The sequence below is a fragment of the Ipomoea nil genome, unplaced genomic scaffold, assembly GCF_001879475.1.
Source record: "Ipomoea nil cultivar Tokyo-kokei standard unplaced genomic scaffold, Asagao_1.1 scaffold3321, whole genome shotgun sequence".
NCBI classification, from domain to species: domain Eukaryota; kingdom Viridiplantae; phylum Streptophyta; class Magnoliopsida; order Solanales; family Convolvulaceae; genus Ipomoea; species Ipomoea nil.
Genome location: NW_017619749.1, coordinates 1,614,966 through 1,630,763, shown reverse-complemented (window position 1 = coordinate 1,630,763; position 15,798 = coordinate 1,614,966). Strand labels below are relative to the sequence as shown.

Sequence of the window (15,798 nt, the reverse complement as noted above, 5' to 3'; positions counted from 1 at the left end):
TTCAATGTAGAGTCAAACTTAAAATCTTATATGGTTACCAAGTCAACTGCTGATCAACTTGACTACCAGCTTCCCCGTGAATTGATAACTTGATCAATATCATCATTACTAGTCTAAGTATATATATATATATATATATATATATATATATATATATATATATATATATATATATATATATAATTTAAATTATGCAATTTAAAATGTGAAAAAAATGTTACTTATAATTTTGTTTCAATCCAGTTTATTTTATACTTCTGTGTAAAAAGAAGAGTGAAGTACATTTTGGGATAAAGGGAGTACAATTAATTAGCTAAGCTAGTTTTTAGTGTTCTGCATGTGGGGGAAGCGTTCCATTGATGAAGGAAGAGAAGAGCACAAGTGCCCGAGCTGGCTGATAACTGGGAACAAAATGCCCTGCTCCTCGTACTGTCACCAACGTTATGTTCTCATATTCCTCTACATATCCACCAACCTGCAGTCATCATCGTGTTAGATCATTGAATTGAAACGTCAAACTGATAGTATGTACGTGAATTTTATATATTATATGGTTAACAAATAATATCCTAATTCTTATTTGAGACATTGATTAATTACCTCGTATCTTGAAAGATACCAAGGGTACCAAGGAGTTTTAACAATTACCCCAAGTTTGTATAAGGCATATCGTGTGTCTGTTATTGGCACTACACTGTCTGTATCTCCACTGTACATCACATTAGAGTTAAATGAACAATTAAATGTTGCTGGTCTAGATTGTTTATAATTAACAAACTCAAATCAAGAAGGCAAATATGTTGAAGTTTGATTCCGTGCATGCATGGATGGTTTAATTAGTAATTACCTGTACAGCCAGATACGCATACCAGTTCCCATCAACTCTGTTATGACCGGTAAAACAGTTGGTGGCACTTTCCAGCCGGCACCAAGTGTGAAGCTGACAAAAATAACAGGAAAATCATAGTAACTAATATACGGGGAAACTGTATGTATATATGGGAATTAAAGAAACCTTTCGAGTAAATTAAAAGCCTACTTGCACTTCCTCCATGGATGAGCACTGGCAGTTATGTTTGCATGAAGAGCAGCCTGAACCTGAAGAGTGTTTAAGTAGGTGTACGTATAATCTTCAGTGCAGGGATCATATCCAGAGATCTGTCCAAATTAAATCACAAAAAACAATTCAATTCATAATCTCTTCCTTAATATTACTATACGAATGATTCTTGTTTTTGATACTGACAGAATACGAGGGCGTGCCAGAACCGCATAACGGCGCGTAGATGTCGTACGGATAAATGTTTCCAGATTCACCATTCCTTCGACCGACAATTAAATCAAAGCATTTTTCTGACGTAGCACTGGGAGTAGAGAAATTGCAGGTGGATAAGATGTTCTTATATAGTTCATCGGAAATCAAAGCATGACTCCAAAAGTAGTCCGCTATTCCCTGCAAATTTGCTTCATAGTCCACATATGCATTTCCAATCTGAGGATTATATTATATTGCAGCAACATATATATCAGTAACAGTACTCATAATTAATTTTTATAAATTTTCAGAGTGGTCAATTTAGGTCATAAAACTATATACTATATTTAGAAAATTTGTCGAGAGTTGTAAATTAATTTTTTTTAATTTTTTAAAATGGTCAATTTAGTACATAAAATTATTTACTATATTTAGAAAGTTTCACGAGAGTTATAAAATTATTTTTATAAATTTTCAGAGTGGTCAATTTAGTACATAAAATTATTTTCTATATTTAGAAAGTTTCTCGAGAGTTATAAATAAATTTTTTAAAATTTTTACAATGGTCAATTTAGTACATAAAATTATTTAGTATATTTAGAAAGTTTCTCGAGAGTTGTAAATTATTTTTTTTTAATTTTTTAAAATGGTCAATTTAGTACATAAAATTATTTACTATATTTAGAAAGTTTCACGAGAGTTATAAAATTATTTTTATAAATTTTCAGAGTGGTCAATTTAGTACATAAAATTATTTTCTATATTTAGAAAGTTTCTCGAGAGTTATAAATAAATTTATAAAAATTTTTATATTTGTCAATTTAGCACATAAAATTATTTAGAATATTTAGAAAGTTTCTCGGGAGTTGTAAATTAATTTTTTAAAATTTTTACAATGGTCAATTTAGTACATAAAATTATTTTCTATATTTATAAAGTTACTCGAGAGTTATAAATAAATTTTTAAAAATTTTCAGAGCGGTCAATTTAGTACATAAAATTATTTAGTATATTTAGAAAGTTTCTCGAGAGTTGTAAATTAATTTTTAAAAATTTTTAGAGGGGTCAATTTAGTACATAAAATTATTTACTATATTTAGAAAGTTTCTCAAGAGTTGTAAATTAATTTTTAACAATTTTTATATTGGTCAATTTAGTACATAAAATTATTTTCTATATTTAGAAAGTTTCTCGAGAGTTATAAATTAATTTTTAAAAATTTTCAGTGTGGTCAATTTAGTACATAAAATTATTTATTATATTTAGAAAGTTTCTCGAGAGTTGTAAATTAATTTTTAAAAATTTTTAGAGGGGTCAATTTAGTACATAAAATTATTTACTATATTTAGAAAGTTTCTCAAGAGTTGTAAATTAATTTTTAAAAATTTTCAAAATGGTCAATTTAGTACATAAAATTATTTTCTATATTTAGAAAGTTTCTCGAGAGTTGTAAATTAATTTTTTAAAATTTTTAGAATGGTCAATTTAGTACATAAAATTATTTTCTATATTTAGAAAGTTACTCGAGATGTGTAAATTAATTTTTAAATGTTTTCAGAGTGGTCAATTTAGTACATAAAATTATTTTCTATATTTAGAAAGTTTCTCGAGAGTTTTAAATTAATTTTTAAAAATTTTCAGAGTGGTCAATTTTGGACATAAAATTATTTACTATATTTAGAAAGTTTCTCGAGAGTTGTAAATAAATTTTTAAAATTTTTCAGAATGTTCAATTTAGTACATAAAATTATTTTCTATATTTAGAAAGTTTCTCGAGAGTTGTAAATTAATTTTTAAAAATTTTCAGAGTTGTCAATTTAGTACATAAAATTATTTAGTATATCTAGAAAGTTTCTCGAGAGTTGTAAATTAATTTTTAAAAATTTTTAGAGGGGTCAATTTAGTACATAAAATTATTTACTATATTTAGAAAGTTTCTCAAGAGTTGTAAATTAATTTTTAAAAATTTTCAAAATGGTCAATTTAGTACATAAAATTATTTTCTATATTTAGAAAGTTTCTCGAGAGTTGTAAATTAATTTTTTAAAATTTTTAGAATGGTCAATTTAGTACGTAAAATTATTTTCTATATTTAGAAAGTTACTCGAGATGTGTAAATTAATTTTTAAATGTTTTCAGAGTGGTCAATTTAGTACATAAAATTATTTTCTATATTTCGAAAATTTCTCGAGAGTTTTAAATTAATTTTTAAAAATTTTCAGAGTGGTCAATTTAGGACATAAAATTATTTACTATATTTAGAAAGTTTCTCGAGAGTTGTAAATTAATTTTTAAAATTTTTCAGAATGTTCAATTTAGTACATAAAATTATTTTCTATATTTAGAAAGTTTCTCGAGAGTTGTAAATTAATTTTTAAAAATTTTTAGAGGGGTCAATTTAGTACATAAAATTATTTACTATATTTAGAAAGTTTCTCGACAGTTTATAAAATTATTTTTATAAATTTTCAGAATGGTCAATTTAGTACATAAAATTATTTTCTATATTTAGAAAGTTTCTCGAGAGTTATAAATTAATTTTTAAAAATTTTCAGAGAGGTCAATTTAGTACATAAAATTATTTAGAATATTTAGAAAGTTTCTCAAGAGTTGTAAATTAATTTTTAAAAATTTTCAGAATAGTCAATTTAGTACATAAAATTATTTACTATATTTAGAAAGTTTCTCGAGAGTTGTAAATTAATTTTTAAAATTTTTCAAAATGGTCAATTTAGTACATAAAATTATTTTCTATATTTAGAAAGTTTCTCGAGAGTTTTAAATTAATTTTTTAATAATTTTTATAATGGTCAATTTAGTACATAAAATTAATTTCTATATTTAGAAAGTTTCTCGAGAGTTGTAAATTAATTTTTTAAAATTTTTAGAATGGTCAATTTAGTACATAAAATTATTTTCTATATTTATAAAGTTACTCGAGAGTTATAAATAAATTTTTAAAAATTTTCAGAGCGGTCAATTTAGTACATAAAATTATTTAGTATATTTAGAAAGTTTCTCGAGAGTTGTAAATTAATTTTTAAAAATTTTTAGAGGGGTCAATTTAGTACATAAAATTATTTACTATATTTAGAAAGTTTCTCAAGAGTTATAAATTAATTTTTTACAATTTTTATATTGGTCAATTTAGTACATAAAATTATTTTCTATATTTAGAAAGTTTCTCGAGAGTTGTAAATTAATTTATTAAAATTTTTAGAATGGTCAATTTAGTACATAAAATTATTTTCTATATTTAGAAAGTTACTCGAGATGTGTAAATTAATTTTTAAATGTTTTCAGAGTGGTCAATTTAATACATAAAATTATTTTCTATATTTAGAAAGTTTCTCGAGAGTTTTAAATTAATTTTTTAATAATTTTTATATTGGTCAATTTAGTACATAAAATTAATTTCTATATTTAGAAAGTTTCTCGGGAGTTGTAAATTAATTTTTTAAAATTTTTACAATGGTCAATTTAGTACATAAAATTATTTTCTATATTTATAAAGTTACTCGAGAGTTATAAATAAATTTTTAAAAATTTTCAGAGCGGTCAATTTAGTACATAAAATTATTTAGTATATTTAGAAAGTTTCTCGAGAGTTGTAAATTAATTTTTAAAAATTTTTAGAGGGGTCAATTTAGTACATAAAATTATTTACTATATTTAGAAAGTTTCTCAAGAGTTGTAAATTAATTTTTAACAATTTTTATATTGGTCAATTTAGTACATAAAATTATTTTCTATATTTAGAAAGTTTCTCGAGAGTTATAAATTAATTTTTAAAAATTTTCAGTGTGGTCAATTTAGTACATAAAATTATTTAGTATATTTAGAAAGTTTCTCGAGAGTTGTAAATTAATTTTTAAAAATTTTTAGAGGGGTCAATTTAGTACATAAAATTATTTACTATATTTAGAAAGTTTCTCAAGAGTTGTAAATTAATTTTTAAAAATTTTCAAAATGGTCAATTTAGTACATAAAATTATTTTCTATATTTAGAAAGTTTCTCGAGAGTTGTAAATTAATTTTTTAAAATTTTTAGAATGGTCAATTTAGTACATAAAATTATTTTCTATATTTAGAAAGTTACTCGAGATGTGTAAATTAATTTTTAAATGTTTTCAGAGTGGTCAATTTAGTACATAAAATTATTTTCTATATTTAGAAAGTTTCTCGAGAGTTTTAAATTAATTTTTAAAAATTTTCAGAGTGGTCAATTTTGGACATAAAATTATTTACTATATTTAGAAAGTTTCTCGAGAGTTGTAAATAAATTTTTAAAATTTTTCAGAATGTTCAATTTAGTACATAAAATTATTTTCTATATTTAGAAAGTTTCTCGAGAGTTGTAAATTAATTTTTAAAAATTTTCAGAGTTGTCAATTTAGTACATAAAATTATTTAGTATATCTAGAAAGTTTCTCGAGAGTTGTAAATTAATTTTTAAAAATTTTTAGAGGGGTCAATTTAGTACATAAAATTATTTACTATATTTAGAAAGTTTCTCAAGAGTTGTAAATTAATTTTTAAAAATTTTCAAAATGGTCAATTTAGTACATAAAATTATTTTCTATATTTAGAAAGTTTCTCGAGAGTTATAAATTAATTTTTTAAAATTTTTAGAATGGTCAATTTAGTACGTAAAATTATTTTCTATATTTAGAAAGTTACTCGAGATGTGTAAATTAATTTTTAAATGTTTTCAGAGTGGTCAATTTAGTACATAAAATTATTTTCTATATTTCGAAAATTTCTCGAGAGTTTTAAATTAATTTTTAAAAATTTTCAGAGTGGTCAATTTAGGACATAAAATTATTTACTATATTTAGAAAGTTTCTCGAGAGTTGTAAATTAATTTTTAAAATTTTTCAGAATGTTCAATTTAGTACATAAAATTATTTTCTATATTTAGAAAGTTTCTCGAGAGTTGTAAATTAATTTTTAAAAATTTTTAGAGGGGTCAATTTAGTACATAAAATTATTTACTATATTTAGAAAGTTTCTCGAGAGTTTTAAATTAATTTTTAAAAATTTTCAGAGTGGTCAATTTAGGACATAAAATTATTTACTTTATTTAGAAAGTTTCTCGAGAGTTGTAAATAAATTTTTAAAATTTTTCAGAATGGTCAATTTAGTTCATAAAATTATTTTCTATATTTAGAAAGTTTCTCAAGAGTTGTAAATTAATTTTTAACAATTTTTATATTGGTCAATTTAGTACATAAAATTATTTTCTATATTTAGAAAGTTTCTCGAGAGTTATAAATTAATTTTTAAAAATTTTCAGTGTGGTCAATTTAGTACATAAAATTATTTAGTATATTTAGAAAGTTTCTCGAGAGTTGTAAATTAATTTTTAAAAATTTTTAGAGGGGTCAATTTAGTACATAAAATTATTTACTATATTTAGAAAGTTTCTCAAGAGTTGTAAATTAATTTTTAAAAATTTTCAAAATGGTCAATTTAGTACATAAAATTATTTTCTATATTTAGAAAGTTTCTCGAGAGTTGTAAATTAATTTTTTAAAATTTTTAGAATGGTCAATTTAGTACATAAAATTATTTTCTATATTTAGAAAGTTACTCGAGATGTGTAAATTAATTTTTAAATGTTTTCAGAGTGGTCAATTTAGTACATAAAATTATTTTCTATATTTAGAAAGTTTCTCGAGAGTTTTAAATTAATTTTTAAAAATTTTCAGAGTGGTCAATTTTGGACATAAAATTATTTACTATATTTAGAAAGTTTCTCGAGAGTTGTAAATAAATTTTTAAAATTTTTCAGAATGTTCAATTTAGTACATAAAATTATTTTCTATATTTAGAAAGTTTCTCGAGAGTTGTAAATTAATTTTTAAAAATTTTCAGAGTTGTCAATTTAGTACATAAAATTATTTAGTATATCTAGAAAGTTTCTCGAGAGTTGTAAATTAATTTTTAAAAATTTTTAGAGGGGTCAATTTAGTACATAAAATTATTTACTATATTTAGAAAGTTTCTCAAGAGTTGTAAATTAATTTTTAAAAATTTTCAAAATGGTCAATTTAGTACATAAAATTATTTTCTATATTTAGAAAGTTTCTCGAGAGTTGTAAATTAATTTTTTAAAATTTTTCGAATGGTCAATTTAGTACGTAAAATTATTTTCTATATTTAGAAAGTTACTCGAGATGTGTAAATTAATTTTTAAATGTTTTCAGAGTGGTCAATTTAGTACATAAAATTATTTTCTATATTTCGAAAATTTCTCGAGAGTTTTAAATTAATTTTTAAAAATTTTCAGAGTGGTCAATTTAGGACATAAAATTATTTACTATATTTAGAAAGTTTCTCGAGAGTTGTAAATTAATTTTTAAAATTTTTCAGAATGTTCAATTTAGTACATAAAATTATTTTCTATATTTAGAAAGTTACTCGAGATGTGTAAATTAATTTTTAAATGTTTTCAGAGTGGTCAATTTAGTACATAAAATTATTTTCTATATTTAGAAAGTTTCTCGAGAGTTTTAAATTAATTTTTAAAAATTTTCAGAGTGGTCAATTTAGGACATAAAATTATTTACTTTATTTAGAAAGTTTCTCGAGAGTTGTAAATAAATTTTTAAAATTTTTCAGAATGGTCAATTTAGTTCATAAAATTATTTTCTATATTTAGAAAGTTTCTCGAGAGTTGTAAATTAATTTTTAAAAATTTTCAGAGTGGTCAATTTAGTACATAAAATTATTTAGTATATTTTGAAAGTTTCTCGAGAGTTGTAAATTAATTTTTAAAAATTTTTAGAGCGGTCAATTTAGTACATAAAATTATTTACTATATTTAGAAAGTTTCTCAAGAGTTGTAAATTAATTTTTAAAAATTTTCAAAATGGTCAATTTAGTACATAAAATTATTTTCTATATTTAGAAAGTTTCTCGAGAGTTGTAAATTAATTTTTTAAAATTTTTAGAATGGTCAATTTAGTACGTAAAATTATTTTCTATATTTAGAAAGTTACTCGAGATGTGTAAATTAATTTTTAAATGTTTTCAGAGTGGTCAATTTAGTACATAAAATTATTTTCTATATTTCGAAAATTTCTCGAGAGTTTTAAATTAATTTTTAAAAATTTTCAGAGTGGTCAATTTAGGACATAAAATTATTAACTATATTTAGAAAGTTTTTCGAGAGTTGTAAATTAATTTTTAAAATTTTTCAGAATGTTCAATTTAGTACATAAAATTATTTTCTATATTTAGAAAGTTACTCGAGATGTGTAAATTAATTTTTAAATGTTTTCAGAGTGGTCAATTTAGTACATAAAATTATTTTCTATATTTAGAAAGTTTCTCGAGAGTTTTAAATTAATTTTTAAAAATTTTCAGAGTGGTCAATTTAGGACATAAAATTATTTACTTTATTTAGAAAGTTTCTCGAGAGTTGTAAATAAATTTTTAAAATTTTTCAGAATGTTCAATTTAGTACATAAAATTATTTTCTATATTTAGAAAGTTTCTCGAGAGTTGTAAATTAATTTTTAAAAATTTTCAGAGTGGTCAATTTAGTACATAAAATTATTTTCTATATTTAGAAAGTTTCTCGAGAGTTTTAAATTAATTTTTAAAAATTTTCAGAGTGGTCAATTTAGGACATAAAATTATTTACTTTATTTAGAAAGTTTCTCGAGAGTTGTAAATAAATTTGTAAAATTTTTCAGAATGTTCAATTTAGTTCATAAAATTATTTTCTATATTTAGAAAGTTTCTCGAGAGTTGTAAATTAATTTTTAAAAATTTTCAGAGTGGTCAATTTAGTACATAAAATTATTTAGTATATTTAGAAAGTTTCTCGAGAGTTGTAAATTAATTTTTAAAAATTTTTAGAGGGGTCAATTTAGTATATAAAATTATTTACTATATTTAGAAAGTTTCTCAAGAGTTGTAAATTAATTTTTAAAAATTTTCAAAATGGTCAATTTAGTACATAAAATTATTTTCTATATTTAGAAAGTTTCTCGAGAGTTTTAAATTAATTTTTAAAAATTTTCAGAGTGGTCAATTTTGGACATAAAATTATTTTCTATATTTAGAAAGTTACTCGAGATGTGTAAATTAATTTTTAAATGTTTTCAGAGTGGTCAATTTAGTACATAAAATTATTTTCTATATTTCGAAAATTTCTCGAGAGTTTTAAATTAATTTTTAAAAATTTTCAGATTGGTCAATTTAGGACATAAAATTATTTACTATATTTAGAAAGTTTCTCGAGAGTTGTAAATTAATTTTTAAAATTTTTCAGAATGTTCAATTTAGTACATAAAATTATTTACTATATTTAGAAAGTTACTCGAGAGGTGTAAATTAATTTTTAAAAATTTTTATATTGGTCAATTTAGTAAATAAAACTATTTTCTATATTTAAAAAGTTTCTCGATAGTTTATAAAATTATTTTTAACAAATTTCAGACGGTGCAATTTAGTACATAAAATTATTTTCTATATTTTAAAAGTTTCTCGAGAGTTTAAAAAATTATTTTTAAAATTTTTCAGAGTGGTCAATTTAGTACATAAAATTATTTTCTATATTTAGAAAGTTTCTCGAGAGGTATAAATTAATTTTTAAAAATTTTCAGAGTGGTCAATTTAGGACATAAAACTATATACTATATTTAGAAAATTTGTCGAGAGGAGTAAATTAATTTTTAAAAATTTTTATATTGGTCAATTTAGTACATAAAACTATTTTTCTATATTTAAAAAGATTCTCGATAGTTTATAAAATTATTTTTAACAAATTTCAGACGGTGAACAATTTAGGACATAAAACAATATACTATATTTAGAAAATTTATCGAGAGTTTATAAAATTATTTTTTAAAAATTTCAGAGTGGTCAATTTAGTACATAAAATTATTTTCTATATTTTAAAAGTTTCTCGAGAGTTTATAAAATTATTTTTATAAATTTACAGAGTGGTCAATTTTGTACTTAAAATTATTTACTATATTTAGAAAGTTTCTCGAGAGTTTTAAATTAATTTTTAAAAATTGTCAGAATTGTCAATTTAGTAAATTATTTTATATATTTAGAAAGTTTCTCGAGAGTTGTAAATTAATTTTTAAAAATAATCAGAGTGGTTAATTTAGTATATAAAATTATTTACTATGTTTAGAAAGTTTCTCGAGAGTTGTAAGTTAATTTTAAAAAATTTTCAGAATGGTCAATTTAGTACATAAAATTATTTTCTATATTTAGAAGGTTTCTCGAGAGTTGTAAATTAATTTTTATAAAATTTTATATTGGTCAATTAAGTAAATAAAACTATTTTCTATATTTAAAAAGTTTCTCGATAGTTTATAAAATTATTTTTAACAAATTTCAGACGGTGCAATTTAGTACATAAAATTATTTTCAATATTTTAAAAGTTTCTCGAGAGTTTAAAAAATTATTTTTAAAAATTTTTAGAGGGGTCAATTTAGTACATAAAATTATTTACTATATTTAGAAAGTTTCTCGAGAGTTTATAAAATTATTTTTATAAATTTTCAGAGTGGTCAATTTAGTACATAAAATTATTTTCTATATTTAGAAAGTTTCTCGATAGTTATAAATTAATTTTTAAAAATTTTTAGAGTGGTCAATTTAGTACATAAAATTATTTACTATATTTAGAAAGTTTCTCGAGAGTTTATAAAATTATTTTTATAAATTTTCAGAGTGGTCAATTTAGTACATAAAATTATTTACTATATTTAGAAAGTTTCTCAAGAGTTGTAAATTAATTTTTAAAAATTTTCAAAATGGTCAATTTAGTACATAAAATTATTTTCTATATTTAGAAAGTTTCTCGAGAGTTGTAAATTAATTTTTTAAAATTTTTAGAATGGTCAATTTAGTACGTAAAATTATTTTCTATATTTAGAAAGTTACTCGAGATGTGTAAATTAATTTTTAAATGTTTTCAGAGTGGTCAATTTAGTACATAAAATTATTTTCTATATTTCGAAAATTTCTCGAGAGTTTTAAATTAATTTTTAAAAATTTTCAGAGTGGTCAATTTAGGACATAAAATTATTAACTATATTTAGAAAGTTTTTCGAGAGTTGTAAATTAATTTTTAAAATTTTTCAGAATGTTCAATTTAGTACATAAAATTATTTTCTATATTTAGAAAGTTACTCGAGATGTGTAAATTAATTTTTAAATGTTTTCAGAGTGGTCAATTTAGTACATAAAATTATTTTCTATATTTAGAAAGTTTCTCGAGAGTTTTAAATTAATTTTTAAAAATTTTCAGAGTGGTCAATTTAGGACATAAAATTATTTACTTTATTTAGAAAGTTTCTCGAGAGTTGTAAATAAATTTTTAAAATTTTTCAGAATGTTCAATTTAGTACATAAAATTATTTTCTATATTTAGAAAGTTTCTCGAGAGTTGTAAATTAATTTTTAAAAATTTTCAGAGTGGTCAATTTAGTACATAAAATTATTTTCTATATTTAGAAAGTTTCTCGAGAGTTTTAAATTAATTTTTAAAAATTTTCAGAGTGGTCAATTTAGGACATAAAATTATTTACTTTATTTAGAAAGTTTCTCGAGAGTTGTAAATAAATTTGTAAAATTTTTCAGAATGTTCAATTTAGTTCATAAAATTATTTTCTATATTTAGAAAGTTTCTCGAGAGTTGTAAATTAATTTTTAAAAATTTTCAGAGTGGTCAATTTAGTACATAAAATTATTTAGTATATTTAGAAAGTTTCTCGAGAGTTGTAAATTAATTTTTAAAAATTTTTAGAGGGGTCAATTTAGTATATAAAATTATTTACTATATTTAGAAAGTTTCTCAAGAGTTGTAAATTAATTTTTAAAAATTTTCAAAATGGTCAATTTAGTACATAAAATTATTTTCTATATTTAGAAAGTTTCTCGAGAGTTTTAAATTAATTTTTAAAAATTTTCAGAGTGGTCAATTTTGGACATAAAATTATTTTCTATATTTAGAAAGTTACTCGAGATGTGTAAATTAATTTTTAAATGTTTTCAGAGTGGTCAATTTAGTACATAAAATTATTTTCTATATTTCGAAAATTTCTCGAGAGTTTTAAATTAATTTTTAAAAATTTTCAGATTGGTCAATTTAGGACATAAAATTATTTACTATATTTAGAAAGTTTCTCGAGAGTTGTAAATTAATTTTTAAAATTTTTCAGAATGTTCAATTTAGTACATAAAATTATTTACTATATTTAGAAAGTTACTCGAGAGGTGTAAATTAATTTTTAAAAATTTTTATATTGGTCAATTTAGTAAATAAAACTATTTTCTATATTTAAAAAGTTTCTCGATAGTTTATAAAATTATTTTTAACAAATTTCAGACGGTGCAATTTAGTACATAAAATTATTTTCTATATTTTAAAAGTTTCTCGAGAGTTTAAAAAATTATTTTTAAAATTTTTCAGAGTGGTCAATTTAGTACATAAAATTATTTTCTATATTTAGAAAGTTTCTCGAGAGGTATAAATTAATTTTTAAAAATTTTCAGAGTGGTCAATTTAGGACATAAAACTATATACTATATTTAGAAAATTTGTCGAGAGGAGTAAATTAATTTTTAAAAATTTTTATATTGGTCAATTTAGTACATAAAACTATTTTTCTATATTTAAAAAGATTCTCGATAGTTTATAAAATTATTTTTAACAAATTTCAGACGGTGAACAATTTAGGACATAAAACAATATACTATATTTAGAAAATTTATCGAGAGTTTATAAAATTATTTTTTAAAAATTTCAGAGTGGTCAATTTAGTACATAAAATTATTTTCTATATTTTAAAAGTTTCTCGAGAGTTTATAAAATTATTTTTATAAATTTACAGAGTGGTCAATTTTGTACTTAAAATTATTTACTATATTTAGAAAGTTTCTCGAGAGTTTTAAATTAATTTTTAAAAATTGTCAGAATTGTCAATTTAGTAAATTATTTTATATATTTAGAAAGTTTCTCGAGAGTTGTAAATTAATTTTTAAAAATAATCAGAGTGGTTAATTTAGTATATAAAATTATTTACTATGTTTAGAAAGTTTCTCGAGAGTTGTAAGTTAATTTTAAAAAATTTTCAGAATGGTCAATTTAGTACATAAAATTATTTTCTATATTTAGAAGGTTTCTCGAGAGTTGTAAATTAATTTTTATAAAATTTTATATTGGTCAATTAAGTAAATAAAACTATTTTCTATATTTAAAAAGTTTCTCGATAGTTTATAAAATTATTTTTAACAAATTTCAGACGGTGCAATTTAGTACATAAAATTATTTTCAATATTTTAAAAGTTTCTCGAGAGTTTAAAAAATTATTTTTAAAAATTTTTAGAGGGGTCAATTTAGTACATAAAATTATTTACTATATTTAGAAAGTTTCTCGAGAGTTTATAAAATTATTTTTATAAATTTTCAGAGTGGTCAATTTAGTACATAAAATTATTTTCTATATTTAGAAAGTTTCTCGATAGTTATAAATTAATTTTTAAAAATTTTTAGAGTGGTCAATTTAGTACATAAAATTATTTACTATATTTAGAAAGTTTCTCGAGAGTTTATAAAATTATTTTTATAAATTTTCAGAGTGGTCAATTTAGTACATAAAATTATTTACTATATTTAGAAAGTTTCTCGAGAGTTTTAAATTAGTTTTTAAAAATTTTCAGAATGGTCAATTTAGTACATAAAATTATTTTCTATATTTAGAAAGTTTCACGAGAGTTACAAATTAATTTTTAAAAATTTTCAGAGTGGTCAATTTAGGACATAAAACTATATACTATGTTTAGAAAGTTTCTCGAGAGTTGTAAATTAATTTTTAAAAATTTTGAGAGTGATCAATTTAGTACATAAAATTATTTTCTATATTTAGAAAGCTTCTCGAGAGTTATAAATTAATTTTTAAAAATTTTCAGAGTGGTCAATTTAGGACATAAAACTATATACTATATTTAGAAAATTTGTCGAGAGTTGTAAATTATTTTTTTTAAATTTTGAAAATGGTCAATTTAGTACATAAAATTATTTACTATATTTAGAAAGTTTCTCGAGAGTTTATAAAATTATTTTTATAAATTTTCAGAGTGGTCAATTTAGTACATAAAATTATTTTCTATATTTAGAAAGTTTCTCGAGAGTTATAAATTAATTTTTAAAAATTTTCATAGTGGTCAATTTAGTAAATAAAATTATTTACTATATTTAGAAAGTATTTCGAGTGTTTATAAAATTATTTTTATAAATTTTCAGAGTGGTCAATTTAGTACATAAAATTATTTTCTATATTTAGAAAGTTTCTCGAGAGTTATAAATTAATTTTTAAAAATTTTCATAGTGGTCAATTTAGTACATAAAATTATTTACTATATTTAGAAAGTTTCTCAAGAGTTGTTATTTAATTTTTAAAAATTTTCAGAATGGTCAATTTAGTACATAAAATTATTTTCTATATTTAGAAAGTTTATGGATAGTTTATAAAATTATTTTTAACAAATTTCAGACAGTGCAATTTAGTACATAAAATTATTTTCTATATTTTAAAAGTTTCTCGAGAGACTAAAAAATTATTTTTAAAAATTTTTAGAGGGGTCAATTTAGTACATAAAATTATTTACTATATTTAGAAAGTTTCACGAGAGTTATAAATTAATTTTTAAAAATTTTCAGAGTGGTCAATTTAGGACATAAAACTATATACTATGTTTAGAAAGTTTCTCGAGAGTTGTAAATTAATTTTTAAAAATTTTGAGAGTGATCAATTTAGTACATAAAATTATTTTCTTTATTTAGAAAGCTTCTCGAGAGTTATAAATTAATTTTTAAAAATTTTCAGAGTGGTCAATTTAGGACATAAAACTATATACTATATTTAGAAAATTTGTCGAGAGTTGTAAATTATTTTTTTTAAATTTTGAAAATGGTCAATTTAGTACATAAAATTATTTACTATATTTAGAAAGTTTCTCGAGAGTTTATAAAATTATTTTTATAAATTTTCAGAGTGGTCAATTTAGTACATAAAATTATTTTCTATATTTAGAAAGTTTCTCGAGAGTTATAAATTAATTTTTAAAAATTTTCATAGTGGTCAATTTAGTAAATAAAATTATTTACTATATTTAGAAAGTATTTCGAGTGTTTATAAAATTATTTTTATAAATTTTCAGAGTGGTCAATTTAGTACATAAAATTATTTTCTATATTTAGAAAGTTTCTCGAGTGTTATAAATTAATTTTTAAAAATTTTCATAGTGGTCAATTTAGTACATAAAATTATTTACTATATTTAGAAAGTTTCTCGAAAGTTGTTATTTAATTTTTAAAAATTTTCAGAATGGTCAATTTAGTACATAAAATTATTTTCTATATTTAGAAAGTTTATCGAGAGTTGTATATTAATTTTTTAAAATTTTTATATTGGTCAATTTAGTACATAAAACTATTTTCTATATTTAAAAAGTTTCTCGATAGTTTATAAAATTATTTTTAACAAATTTCAGACAGTGCAATTTA

At 20.6% G+C, this 15,798-nt stretch overlaps 1 protein-coding gene across 1 annotated transcript in view; it reads right to left on the bottom strand.

The window, feature by feature from the left end:
* Positions 1-217: 217 nt before the first annotated feature.
* Positions 218-15,798, bottom strand: part of LOC109170135 (serine carboxypeptidase 24-like) — a 37,953-nt gene continuing 22,372 nt past the window's right edge. Inside the window, exons 4-8 of the mRNA XM_019319111.1 lie at positions 1,247-1,492; positions 1,040-1,158; positions 848-940; positions 601-709; positions 218-475 (exon numbers count right to left, since the gene is read on the bottom strand). Of these exons, the coding sequence (XP_019174656.1) occupies positions 326-475; positions 601-709; positions 848-940; positions 1,040-1,158; positions 1,247-1,492 (717 nt within the window). The 3' untranslated portion in view covers positions 218-325. The remainder of the gene's footprint in view (positions 476-600; positions 710-847; positions 941-1,039; positions 1,159-1,246; positions 1,493-15,798) is intronic.